Below are 13,860 nucleotides of genomic sequence, written 5' to 3' on the forward strand. Positions count from 1 at the left end.
TGGGAGGCAGGAGCAGAAGAGGAGGCAGAGGCCTCAGCCTTCAGTGAGCCCAGAGCTGTGACTATGCCTGGGGCTACCTGTTGGTCAAGAGGAGATTCAAGGCTCCTCTGCCTGCTGATTCTGCAACAACAAAGGTTCAGTAAGGGAAAAGGGGTCACTATTGCTACAACCTGTGTGATGGAGGGAGGCAAAGAGATGGAGGGAGTATAAGCAGTCAGACACCCCCTGTGAGACCATGTGTAGTGTAGTCTTTTACAAGCATCGTCTTTTACAAGAAAATACTCTGTACCCTCTAAAATGATGGTCCTACATATATCAACATGAAAAAGTGCCCATGACTTTTGATAAGTGAAAGAGAGAAAGTAGTGATATTTATTTATTTAGTTTTTTGAGATAAAGTCTTGCTCTGCTGCTCAGGCTGGAGGAGAATGGCACAATCGCAGCTCACTGCAGCCTCAACCTCCTAGGCCCAAGCAATCCTCCCACCTCAGCCTCCTGAGTAGCTGGGACGATAGGCGTGTGCCACCACGCCTGGCTAATTTTTTAATTTTTTGTAGAGACGGGGTCTCCCTATGTTGCCCAGGTTAGTCTTGAACTCCTGGGCTCAAGTGATCCCCACCTCAGTTTTCCAAAGTGGTGAGATTACAGGCGTGAGCCACTGCACCTGTCAATACCTATTATTCTAAAATAAATCTAGAAGGACCCGCAATATACTGTTAACATTAGGGAATAGAAAGAAGGGTGGGGGAAGAAGAACACTTTTACACTTTATTTTTACCAAATCCTACTGTACTATGTAGTGGTTCTACCAGGAGCATGTTTTATTTTTAGAATTAGTTTGTAAATGGTTAAACTGAAATCAGGTGGACCTGTATTCCAATCCAGGTTTCATAACTTTGTTGGCCTTGGGCAATTTACTTCTCTAAGTCTTCATTTTTGTTTTTGTAAAATGGATATAATAATACTTGCCTCATAAGAGTATTTTAAAAATGATTGAGGCTGGGCGTGGTGGCTCATGCCCATAACCCCAGCACTTTGGGAGGCCGAGGAGGGTGGATTGCTTAAGCCCAGGAGTTCGAGACTAGCCTGAGCAACATGGTGAAACCCCAACTCTACAAAAAATACAGAAATTAGCCTAGTAGTGGCACATGCCTGTGGTCATAGCTACTCAAGAAGCTGAGGTGGGAGGATCACCTGAGCCTGGGGAGGTCAAGGCTGCAGTGAGCCATGAGTGTGCCACTGCACTCCAGCCTGGGTGATACAGTGAGACCCTATGTCAAAAAAGAAAAGAAAAAGATTGATTGACATCATATGTATAAGGCCCCTGGCACATAGTAGGTGCTTTAAAACAGTAGAAGTCATGGTGGTTGCTGATATTGGCACGAGGTCATGTTTCTAGTGTGGATGGTCTAGGCCAGCTGTCCCAGTGGCTAACTGGGGGTGGGTGGTCTCTGCTCTTCCTTTCTTCCCCCATGGCCCCATGGTCCCCACCTTTCCAGTTGTAGGCACCGGGGGCGCCGAAGTACACAGTGTTCTGGGTGAAGCCACCGCTGGTGCCCAGCTGGCACATGCCCGTCTCCAGGTAGTCAGTGTTGCTGTTGCACATCTCGTTGTGGTAGGTCTGCCAGTCGTCACTGGGGTCCAGCTCTAGGTCATTGCCTCGCACGTAGCACTTGCCCACCATGCGCCGCTGGTCTTCTGACCCCGACCACAGCACCTGGGTGTAGCGGTGGGCACAGACCTGGGGACCCCCCCCAAACACAGGCAGCCTCAGTCAGGCACAGGGACCCGGGTCAGCTGTCTCTTTTACCCTGTAAGCCTCTGGCTTTGCTGAACAGGAGTCAAAGGAGATCTCCTGGCTTCTCCTTCTTCTCCCAGTGATACTTAAACCTGCATCTCCTTTCCAGAATTTAGAAATCTGCTCTGAGGGTCAGGAACACTTTTTGGAAAGCTGTAAAGTGTGGATTTGAGAGTGGCTTGCAGATCTCAGCAAAGGGAAAGCAGGGAAGGATGAGAGACTGTGGGGTTCAGGCTCTTGGTCTAGAAGGGGTTAGTAACAGAGAGATTAAGGAACTTACTGCTCTGCCGTTTCCAGATAACCCTGTCCTCTTAATGAAAGGACCGTTATTAAAATGATAATTACAATGACGGTAATAGTAATAGCAGCAGCTAACACTTCCTGAGTGCTTCCTATATGCCAGGCACAATTCTAAGCTCCTCACATATTAAGTGTTAAGCCTGCTAGTGACCCTATGGTGTAGGAATGATTATTTTCCCCATTTTAGATAAACTGAGGCACAGAGAGCTCAGTTAACCTGCCTAAGATCTCATATCTAGAGAGAAGCAGAGACTATTCAAACCAAGCCTGTCTGCTTCCAAAATCTGAGCTCTTAAGCACATGCTGTGCTGCTTCACAGAGGGGAGAATCTATGCACAGCTTCTCTGAGTGCACTTTAGCTGCTCAGTATATATTTATTGGGCAAACTGATGGGCCAGAATAGGGTGACTTAAAACAGCCTGGAGGCAGGCAAAGTCCAAAAATAGGCCCTGGTTCTTGTTTACTTGCTTTCTGTGGTCCCTTCTAGCTGTGAGCTCTACCAGCACGATGCCTGAGCCTGCCTTAGTCACTGCTAAGCTTCTAGGAATAGCACAGTGTTTGGTAACACAGTAGGGGCTCACCAAATATTTGTTGAATGAATGGTGTAAATAACTGCTAAAGGATCCAGGGTGCAGAATCACTTTAAATGGGCTCCTAGACCACAGCCATCCATAACAGGGGTCTCAAAAAAGCATTTCAGTGAACTGATGCCAACCTGGAGCTTTAACAGTGTTCAAAGGTGACAGAAATCACAGCAGCGATGGCTTATGGGGTGGCAAATGATTAGAAGGGGTTACAAGGGCACCTTCTGGAGTGATTTTAAGATATATTTTTGGTTATACAGGTATATACATTTGTAAAAATTCATTGAAGTTTAAAATCTGTACATTTCACTATATGTAAACATTACATCAATTTTTTCCATTGTTTGTTTGTTTGTTTTGTTTTTTTTAGACAGGGTCCGACTTTGTCACCCAGGCTGGAGTGCAGTGGCATGGTCTCAGCTCACTCCAACCTCTCTCTCCAGGGTTCAAGTGATCCTCCCACCTCAGCCTCTCAGCTAGCTGGGACTACAGGCACACACCACCATGCCGGGCTAATTTATATATTTTTTGTAGAGATGGAATTTTGCCATGTTGCCCAGGTTGGTCTCAAACTCCTAGGCTCAAACGATCCTCCTGCCTCATTCTAAAGGAATGAGCCACCTAGCCTGGCCACATCAATTTTTAAAATGAGAAAAAATCCAGGCATTGTTGCTCTTGCCTATAATCCCAGCTACGTGGGAGGCCGAGGCAGGAGGATCACTTGAGCTCAGGAGTTCAAGGCTACAGTGAGCTATGATCGTGCCACTGCACTTCAGCCTGGGTGACAGAGCCAGACCTCATCTATAAAAGAAAAAAAAAGAAAGAAAGAAAGAAAAAGAAAAATAGGGCCAGGTATGGTAGCTCATGCCTGAAATCCTAGCACTAGCACTTTGGGAGGCCAAGGTGGGAGGATCACTTGAGCCCAGGAGTTTGAGACCAGCCTGGGCAACACAGTCAGACCCTGTCCCTATAAAAACTTAAAAAATTAGCCTGGGAGGCTAAGGCTGGAGGGTCACTTGAGTCTGGGAAGTCAAGGCTGCAGTGAGCTGAGATGGCACCACTACACTCCAGCCTGGTTGAGAGATGAAGTCTTCTTCTTTTTTTTTTTTAGATGGAGTCTTGCTCTGTCACCCAGGTTGGAGTGCAGTGATGTGATCTTGGCTCACTGCAACCTCCACCTCCCAGTTTCAAGCAATTCTCCTGCCTCAGCCTCCCGAGTAACTGGGACAACAGGTGGGCACCACTGCACCTGGTTTATTTTTTATATTTTTAGTAGAGACAGGGTTTCGCCATATTGGCCAGGCTGGTCTTGAACTCCTGACCTCGTGATCCACCAGCCTCAGCCTCCCAAAGTGCTGGGATTACAGGTGTGAACCACCGCACACAGCTAGGAGTCTTCTATCTTGAAAGAAAGAAGAAAGAAAAGAGAGAGAAAGAGAGAGAGAGAGCCTCATTCTCTTTGCCTGCTGCCATCAGCATAAGATGGGACTTGCTCCTCCTTGCCTTCCACCGTGATAGGCTTCCCCAGCCATGTGAAACTATCAAGGCAAGAGAAAAACCTGACATCAAAGAAGCACATTCTAAGACTGAGTTTATGTGCCTATCTGGATACTGATAATTCATGTCTGAAGAAAGCATAAGTATTGCATTCTCTTGGCCACAGTAATTGTTTCAGAGAAGAGCACCTGAAATAGTCAGAGCTAATGAGTTGTAATCAGATATCTACCAGAACTACAGAACTTGAAGGTCAAAGAAGATAAAGCTGAAGCTGTTGCATTCATGCACCACGAAAAGACTGCCTATCAAAGATGGAGGCAACACGAAGAACACAGAGTTAAGTGCCTGAGATACCTCACATCCTGGTGGCATCATACTAGCACCAGGAGCAAGGCAAGCCTTAACCAGAACTCTTCTGTGTGTGAACTAATAAAATCCTTTCTGAATATAACAACAACAAAAACAGACAGAGAGAGAAAAAAATGGGGCGGTGGGGGGAATGTCTATCTGGGACTCAGAAATGGAGAACTCAGGGGCTGGCACTGTAGAATGTGGGCAGGAGGTGACACATTTGATTAGCCCCCAGACCAGAGCTGGGTGAGCCAGGGTCAGCAGGGCTGCGCCTCTTCCGGCAGTCAGCCTCCCAGGAAGGAGCGCCAGCCAGTGCTGAGCCGCCTGGGGCCCTCTCTGCCCTTTCTCCTCCTCGCAGTTCCCTCAGCTCCCTCGGCTTGTTCCCACGAAGGCTGAGCACCCAGTGTGGGCATGGGGAGGAAGTGGATGAGTCAGAGAACTCAGGCCGTGCCTGGCTTTGGGAGAGCACAGGATACTCCCTCCCTCCCCAGGAGTGCAGGGAGCGAGGGATGCACAGCCACAGGAAGGGACTTGTGTGCAGTCCCCAGCACACACACGCCGTGGACCCGCCTGCTGCCCTCTTCTTTCCTCCCAGCTCTAGGAGATGAGGAGAGAGCCAGGGAGAGGTAGGGGAGCCGACACTGAGCATCCACTTACCAGGACTCTGCCTGCAGGGCCCTGGCTGGCCACAGTCACTCCAAGCCACATGTCCTCAATAATGTGATGGCCAGGGTCACCTGTGGGCACCAGAGGGATCATGAACCAGAGAACCTCACCCATACTTCAGTGCCCAAAGCCTCCAGAGGGCAGGGGTGGGTCCTGCTTGGGCCCTCCACCCACAGGACAGCCCTCCCAATTCCCCTTCTCCAGCTCGTCATTATTCTAAGCTCCACCAATCCCATCCAGCCCCACTCTCCTCTAGGGCACCCTCTTCCCAGCTGGACAAGAAGTGACTAGAAGCTGGGTGAGGCCTTCTATCTCCTCTAGGCCATTCTCTCTGCGGTACCCCTCTGCCAGACCTCTGACCCGGCACCCCTCCCCAGCCTCTTCCCCTCACTTTTCACTGTGATGTTCATCCGCTCACAGTCGTCCTTGTGGGCAGTGAGTGGGCACAGGTACACAGCACCAGTCCGGTTGGTGTAGCCATCAGGCACAGCGAGCTCCCGGGGGGCACCAGCCAGGAGCCTGGGGATAGGGAGGGAGGTGGGTCTGGGTTCAGACTCCTCAAGCCCCACTTCAAACAACTTGCTATTTATTCAACATACATTTACAGATTGTTGGTGCCAGGAGACCCCCAGCTCCTGCCCTCCAGAAGTGTCCAGCATAAGGGAAGGCAGGCAAGGAAAAAAGACACTGGAAGGAAGTGCCCCGGGAGGGGGAAGCAGGGAGCACAGCAGCTAAGGCTCAGGGCTGAGGGGGCAGTCACGGAGGCCAGCAGAAGAGGTGACCTAATCTGAGTCTGGGAACGATGACCAGGGTTCTCCAGGTGAAGAAGGGGAGAAGGCCACGTGGGCAAAGGCACACATGTGCAGGGCCAGGAAGCAAGAGCCAGCAGGGTGATTCAGAGACCTGCAAGGCCCTCAGCATAGCTGGAGTCCAGGAGCCTCTGGGGAGGCACACAAAGGCAGGCTGGGAACAGCCTTAGGGGAAACCGCAGAGGGATTTTAGGCAGGGGCATGACATGGCCAGATCTCAGTTTTGGAAGCAACGCTTTGGCTTTTGAGATGAAGGTTGACCAGAAGACAGCAAGATGAGGAATCCTGGCAGAGAGTTCAAATTCTGTGGGCTCAGAGGGGAGAACTTAGGGGGCTGGGTTGTCAGAGCCCTGGGTTTTTCCTCCTGAAGCCATCTGGGGACTCAGATCTTGGAGACCTGGGCCCCTAAGTGACCTGGGTGATGTCCAATATCCTTCTCCAGTGACCTTAAGACAGACACACAGGTAGGGGTTGGGATGAGTACCTGACACTTTGGACAATGTGGCCCCAGAGCAGAGTTCCCAGTGGGCGGGCAGCAGGTGGGGTGGGCAAGGGCTCTTGCCTTGCCCCCAGCCTGCCCAGATTCCATCTTTGGGGATGCCGACAGCAAGTTCCTACAAGGATGCTTAGGACCCTGGCAACCTGTCCCATACCAGAGGGGTGGCTGGAGCAGAGAGAGGCAGGGGTTGGCCCTGAAATACCATCTTAGAGGACAAGCCTTGGGTCATCAGAAACCCCAGGGATCTTTGTTAAAAAGGTAGATTCCTCTGCCCACAACATACCATCTGGTGGAATCTAGTGTACCCCAGTTTGAGAACTCAGTTTTACCAGACTTTCTTCTCCCCACATCACCTCCCTGCAGCCTCTAAATGTTCTGCCAGGAGCCCCTCCCTGCTCAATCCTGATGGCCCTGGCCTTCTCAGGTGGGAGACACCTCCCAGGTGCCCCACCATTTGGCCCCAGCAACTCTATCACTCTACAGCTCCCAGCTAAGAACTTGGGCTCTGGGCCTTCTGCCAGTCTGGAAGTGCCAAGCAACAGCCACGCCTGTAGCTCCTGCCTGGGACCTGTGAGTGTGGGCTGCAGGGAGTAGGCGGGGTAGGGCCTGGGCATGCTGGGGCCTGGGGTGTCTCCACCCACTGGGAGTTAGGAATGTACTGCCTGAGGCTGCTGGGAAGGGGGTGGGACCTTGCCTGTACTTTAAGACTACAGCTCAGACCTCACCCTGGGGAAGTGTTCCTGGGAGAAAGGGTGAAGCTTCCTGGCCAGGGAAGCTGGCAGGAGGCCAGGGTGGCAGCCAGGCCTGGAGAGTCACTTCTGTCTGGGCTGGGAAGGTCTCGATGAATCCTCTGCCTGACCACCCATGGACGTCCGCTCTCTGGCGTGCCTGACAGATGAGAGAAGGGAGCCACAGCCTGCGGGAAAGGAGCAGCTCAGCCTGAGAACCCACGGACCTGGGTCTAGGGTTTGTTCTGCCTGAAGGGGCAATTTCCTTTCCTCCTCTGAGCCCTGAGTGCCTCATCTGTAAAATGCCGGCAGCCCCTCTCCCGCTGACCTCCAGGGTTGCTGGAGGAACAGATAGGTCTATTCTGCAAAAGGGTGTTCTGATATGAAGCCATAGTTAGTATGAGCATTGTTGGTCTGATTTGTTGTAGCATCAGGACTGGCCCTAGCATGACCCCAGCCCTCCCTCCAGGGACCCAGGAATTTCTTTTTTTCTTTTCCTTTTTGAGACAGGGTATTGCTCTGTCACCCAGGCTGGAGTGCAGTGGCACAATCTCCGCTCACTGCAACCTCCGCCTCCCGGGTTCAAGTGATTCTCCTGATTCAGCCTCCCAAGGAGCTGGGATTACAGGCACGCGCCACCACATCCAGCTAATTTTTGTATTTTTACTAGAGACAGGGTTTCGCCATATTGGCCAGGCTGATGTCGAACTCCTGACCTCAGGTAATCCACCCGCCTCGGCCTCCCAAAGTACTGGGATTACAAGCATGAACCACTGTGCCTGGCTGGACCCAGGAATTTCTGCCCTGGCATGTTAGGGAACCTGGATCAGAGGGAAAAGAAGAGACTCCTTTGGTGGTTTAGAGAGAGCAGGGGACAGACATAAGAAGACTTCCATGGCTTGAGGATACCAGGTGATCACTGGGGTGGGGACAGGAGTGCTGGCAGCTAGAGCCACTCTACGGCCCTGAGCATGTTATCATACAGGAGGCAGCTGAGCAGGAGGGTCTCCATGCCCTCCCAGCCCCCTCAACTGAGCCAGTAAGGGGCTAAGGGACCCCCTCCTCTGAACTTCCCGAGGAACTGAGCAGGCAGAGCTGGGCACGCATGTCAATGAGATTGAAATACTTCCCCTTACCACCTATACCCTCTTGCCTGTTGCCTGGAACCAGTCTTATGCCTACTGATAGAGGGTGGGGCAGGGCTAGTGCCCTAATCCCAGCCCCACATCCCAGGCCCCTCCCTCCTCAGAGATTCCAGAGGGAGCCCCCCTTCACCCCCCCAGAGTATTTTTAGCTTCCACTTGGCCCACTCAGAGGCCCTTTAAGGCCCTCTGGCTCCCAGCCCAGGATCCAATGGGTCTACAGCCAGAGGCCTGCGCATGGATGGGGGAAGGTGGTATGCGGAGGGTGGTTCCAGCTTCCTGCAGCCACACATACCCAGGTGTGTGTGGTGAGGGTTGGAGAATCCTGAAGGTGAGCGGGACCTTACTGACATGCAAATGAAATGCAAATAATTATGCAAATGAGCAGTTCTGCCGGCCATCTACTTTTGGGTCTGGTCCAGATCACAAAATCCAAAAGCTGACCCCTTCCAGAGCGGTACTGAGCCCATCCCCTCAGCTGCAGCCAGAAGGAGGGAGACTAGGTAGAGAGATGCCTAGATGCAGCTCTTAGAGCAAGGAAGACACGAGATAGGACTGCCCCTCTCCTGGAGTCAGGCTGGACTCGGGGGAGCAGAGACCCCCAGCCCCCCAGATGGAGTGGGATGGGTGAAGTGACTACTCAAGGGCTTTCCAACAGCTGCCTCCTCACCCTCCCGTTGGCTCCAGCCAAACAGCCCCTCTTGGCCTCTGTGGAGCCTTTAGCTCCAAGTTCCGAAAAAGCCCTTCCTCACCCCTGCCCTATCACTCCCCTTGGGGCAGTTCAAAGCTAATGGAACAGCCAAGGAGAAAGCAGAAGAATCAAAGAAAGGCGGGGCATAGTATCCAGGAGAATTCAAGGTACCAGGTTGGCTCACCTCAAAGAGGAGAAAGGCCCCCACTGGGGTGGGGTAATGCTCAGAGAAGCAGCCTGTAAGATTCACCTTCCCAGATTCTGTCACCTCGGGAAGGCACTTGGTGGCTCCATGGGAGGATTCCAGAGGGGGCCAAAGGATCTAGCACTCAGGCCAACACAGCAAGGCCTCACTCCTTGGGTACCTAGCCTCCTGTGTTCCCCTCCCACCCCAGGCCAGGAGGCAGGTGGGGAGCGTGCCTGCTCCACCTCTGAGCCCCAGAGAGGGGGCAGGGGCGGCTCTGGGATGCCTGGATTCCAGCTCTATGCCAACCTTGCTGCCCGAATTAGCCGTCTCCCCAGAGGCCGCTCCGTGGAGCTGAAACTGCAGCCCTCCCCATCCTTCCCTACTCTTCCTTTGCTGCCCACCCAGCCCCCCTCCCCACTGGTGACTCAGCCCTAGAACCAGAGCAACAAGCTGGAGGGAGAGAGAGAACGAGAAAGGGCAGGAAAAAGAGCCTTGGCTAAGCCTCAGATAAAAAAAGAACAAGGCCATTTTTCTCAGTTCTTCTCCCTTTCCTTGGCTCTTCAGTACTTTTCCTATATTTGACTCCCGAGGGCATTCTAAGTGTCATCTAACCTCAATCCCTCTTACGGCAAAGGGGATCCTCTTCCTTCTTTGTTTAGTTCTGACCAAGCCCCCTTCGCTGCTTCTTTTTCGACAAGATCCGGCTTCTCCCACTCCTGCCCAGTTGAAAGCCTCTTGGCCTAGACTGGTCACTGGGTAAAACCTACTACAAGTGCAGGCCTTCTGCCTCCAGCCACAGCTGCTGTGCCCATTTCTGCTGGCACAAGCCTTGGAGGCTGCCAGGCACCCACCCTGCCCAGGGAAACATGAGGTTAGGACAGCATGGCAGGTGAGCCTGGATCCTGTGTACCTCAGGCATGACCTTATTTCTAGGAGCCACCCTGCCCTGGGCTTCCCAGATACCCTCATTTCCAAGCAAAAGTGAAAGAAAGAGAAGGACCGGCGGTATCCCCATAGGCCCACAGGGTCAGACCAGACCAGAATGCCTGGATTCCCAGGAAGGAATGTCAGAGCAGGTGCTGGAGAAGAGATGGTGTCAGTAACCACCTCCCAGAGAACAGTCCCTGTCCCTCCAAGGAACCCCTCATGCATTTTGCCAAGAAGCCCAGAGCACTTGGTCCTCTGCCTGCTCCTTACCCCTCATTTCCACAGAGTAGCAGATTGGGCCCTGGGTTAGGGCGAGCCCCCTATCTTGTGGGCCAGGAACCCCAGTCCAGAGATGAAGGTGATGGGGCAGCAAAGAAGGTCCCACCCTGGGTTTCTAACCATTTCTGAGGCCTTCTGAATGGAGAACAAGAAAGCTGTGCTCTCCCCTCCTCCCACCCACAGGGCAGTGGACAAATACTACGATTTGGGGTATACTTTCAGGGAGTCCCTGCATCTCTTGAAAACCTTCTGTGAACCCCAGTTTAAGAGCCTATCCAAGACCATGAACGATCCCGCTTTTCCAAAGAGACTTTCAGGCTAACAGAATATGAGGCTGCAGCTCGTCTTACTAGTTAGTTCCTCTGAGTTGTGCACTCAGGCAGCTGTTTGCATCTGGCTACACAGCTGGCTGCAGCTAAGCCCAGCTGGCTCTCCCAAATGGCCGAGGGGTTGAATGGCCGAGGGGTTGAATTCAGTGAGATGAAGGGCCAAGACACAGAACCACCATTAGGAAAGACTGAGGATACTCAAGGGAGAGAACTCCTGCCCCTCAGAGGTTCATTAGCTTTAGAACCTTCTGGGCTCCTGGCAGGCTGAATGCCAGCTCCAGTTTCCCAGAGAGAAAAGTAGAACCCCTTTGCTCAGCCACCTTGGAGGGGGCTCATGGGTAATGAGGATGCATCCAGGTTCTGGCCTCAGCGCAAGAGCCTTCAGGTGTTCCTTGGAGAAAGGCACATGTGCAGAGGATTTTACACACTTCATCTCGTTACAGCCCCACTAACATCCCAAAAGAAGGCATGCTGTTCCCCTCCCTCCAACACGTAAGGAAATTCAGGTTCAGGTATTGGTAACAGATCTGAGACAGGACACTGGCCATGGGACCTCCAAGCCTCTTCTCCCTCTACCATATCAAGTTGACTCTCACAGGCCAGCAGCAGTGGGAAAGAGCACTAGATCCAGGTCCAACCCCTTTTGGGGGAAACCTGGTCCAGGGAGGGGAACCTGGCCCAGGGAGGGGACCTTGCTCAAGGTCACCAGGCAAAAGGGGGAGGGGTTGAGGAATCATTATCGACTCTTTCTTTCCAGTCTGATCTCTTTACCTATGTTATCTTATATCATGCAGATTTGGCATTGAAAGTCTGAAAATCTTTTTCTTGGTTAGGGCAGAGAGAGTGCTGATGTAGAAACGTGTGCTCCTGGTGGCTCAGGATCTCCAAAAGATAGAGGGTTGGCTAAGGCCAGGTGGCAGCTGCTGGGGCCAGGCTGGGAAGGGTGTGGTAGCCCTAGCCTCTGCAAGAGCAAGATGGAGTTGAGGTTAAGTCCAGGTAGGCAGGCTAGGTCAGGAGGGCAGAACCAAGGCAGGGGCAGAGTTTGGACTTTGGACATTCTAAACTTCCTCAATCTCTGCAGGCCCCAACAGGAGCAGGGAGAGATTTCAGTGTACCCTGAATGTGACTACATCTTCTTGTTCAGTGGGGTCAGAGGCCAGGTGGGGGTAGAGGCTAGGAGGGGGCAGATCACCCAGCCCAAAGAGGTGGATGGTACCTGCTTAACCTGTCCTAACCACCATCCCTCTTTGGACAGCTTCACCTCCCCAGCCGCCAACCTCGGCATGCTCTGAGGCCACAGCAGAGAGACCTCTCTGAATCCTGGACATGCTACTGGGCATGAGTGTGTCTGGTGGAGTGAGGGGGATCCAGGCGGCTGGGTGCAACCTCCTCCTCCTTCCTCCCCTATGCATAGCTCTTCCCCTCCTCCTTGCAGCTGTTGGGGAAGGAGAACAGAAGAAAGAGAAAAACACTGTTTCCCTCTTCAAACCAAAACAAACACACTCAGGGTTGAAGATCCAACACGAATCCGTGGAATGCAGGGAGGATGTCTGTGGGGAGAGTGCCACTGCTTGGGGGTGGGCAGGAGGAGACGCAGCCAGAGCTGGGACAAGTCCTCCTCTCTCTTCCACTGCCGCTATCCTCAAGGCGTCAGAGGGAGCGTATGGACAGCTCCAAACGCCCAGACTCACCCATCACCTCACCCTCCATCCGCCAAGCCAGCGGTTGAGAAGGCCATCCAGTCTGGCTCTGCAGAGGGTGTGGCTGGCGTGGCCGCAGACTACCAGCGAGGTGCTTAAATGCATATGCTCATTTTTCCCCCAAGCGTAGGGGAAGGGGGGTCCGCTGGGTGTTTATCTTGCAGTTTACCCCAGCTCCCAGCCCTGGAGAGAAGAGACTAGTGCTGGGTACTCGGTTCACAGAATGGGAGAGGACTCAGTCACCGGGACCCCACTTCCGCTCTCAGGAGAGATCTAAAGGGCGGAGGGGTGACGTCCAGACAGGTTCTGGCCCCGTCAGCACTTGCCAATGATTACTGCCCGACCTCACACCCAATCCTCCACTTCCCGCCAACCCCCAGCAGCCAGTGGGCCGCCTGGGTACCGACCCCTTAATCCTGGCTCCCAAGGGCCAGCTGCCCCGGACTCCGACTCCGCTCCGGACCCGCATCCCCCGCACGCACACTCTCGCTCCCACCCCACAGCCTCCAGCTTCACTTACAGGTAGCGCTGCTGCCGCTCTGTCTGCCGATGGAGGGCGACCGAGTAGCCGAAGAGGCTGCCCGGGTTCCCGGCCTCCTTCACTACCAGGAATCGGGTATCCAGGTTGAAGGCGGAGACGACGCAGCCGCCGGCCGCCACCATCAACGCGCAAAGCATCAGGCGTGGGGCGCGGGGCGCGCAGCTGGGGCCAGGGCCCATGGCTGCGAGCGGGAGCGGGGTCCGGGCGAGAGCGCGTGAGAGCGCGGAGCTGGGCGTGAGGACCTGTTCACCTGCTCCCCGCGCCGCCGGAGGACACTGGAACCCGCCGGCCGCTGCGCTCCGTAGTGCTGATCGGTTTCGTGCCCCCAGCCTCAGCCAGTTTCACAGCTGCGCTCTCGGATCCCCTCTTAAGATCCGTGGGTCTATCTTCCCGCCTCCCCAGCGGCCGGGTCGCCGCCGTCCCTGCCCTGGGCAACCGGCCCCCAGCTTGTCCCGGCCGCGCCCCCTTGGCCGCGCTGTTGCCTTCGATCCCGGCTTCGCGGCGGATCTGGCAAGCGCACCGGTCGACCGCAAGGAGGACAGGAGGGAGGGGTCCTGCGGAGCGCGCCCCGCCTCTCCACGCCCAGTCCCGCACCTCCCCACCTTGCGAGCCCAGCCCGGGCTGCGCTTTCCTTCCGGGGAAAGAGAAAAAGGTCCCGGCTCGGCCACCGCCTCTTAAAGGGGCAGCACCGCCCCTCCCTCCTCATCCTCCCTACCCCAGCTCCGCCTTCTCCCCCAAACACCTGTCGGCAACACCCAAAGGCTTAGATTTCCCCTCCCCGCCCCTCGCTTCTCTGGGAAAGAGTCGTCTCGGGAGCAAGATGGATGTGACC

At 54.0% G+C, this 13,860-nt stretch overlaps 1 protein-coding gene across 2 annotated transcripts in view; it reads right to left on the reverse strand.

The window, feature by feature from the left end:
* The window catches only part of LOC101003243 (integrin alpha-3), a 33,825-nt gene extending 20,241 nt beyond the window's left edge, over positions 1–13,584 (reverse strand). For both annotated transcript variants that reach the window (XM_009190204.4, XM_003912725.5), the window contains exons 1-4: positions 13,008–13,584; positions 5,588–5,715; positions 5,188–5,267; positions 1,492–1,741 (exon numbers count right to left, since the gene is read on the reverse strand). In XM_009190204.4, coding sequence (XP_009188468.1) covers positions 1,492–1,741; positions 5,188–5,267; positions 5,588–5,715; positions 13,008–13,207 — 658 coding nt within the window. In that variant the 5' untranslated portion in view covers positions 13,208–13,584. The remainder of the gene's footprint in view (positions 1–1,491; positions 1,742–5,187; positions 5,268–5,587; positions 5,716–13,007) is intronic.
* Between the last annotated feature and the right edge of the window lie 276 nt (positions 13,585–13,860).

The sequence above is a fragment of the Papio anubis genome, unplaced genomic scaffold (genome assembly GCF_008728515.1).
Source record: "Papio anubis isolate 15944 unplaced genomic scaffold, Panubis1.0 scaffold344, whole genome shotgun sequence".
Classification (NCBI taxonomy): Eukaryota; Metazoa; Chordata; class Mammalia; order Primates; family Cercopithecidae; genus Papio; species Papio anubis.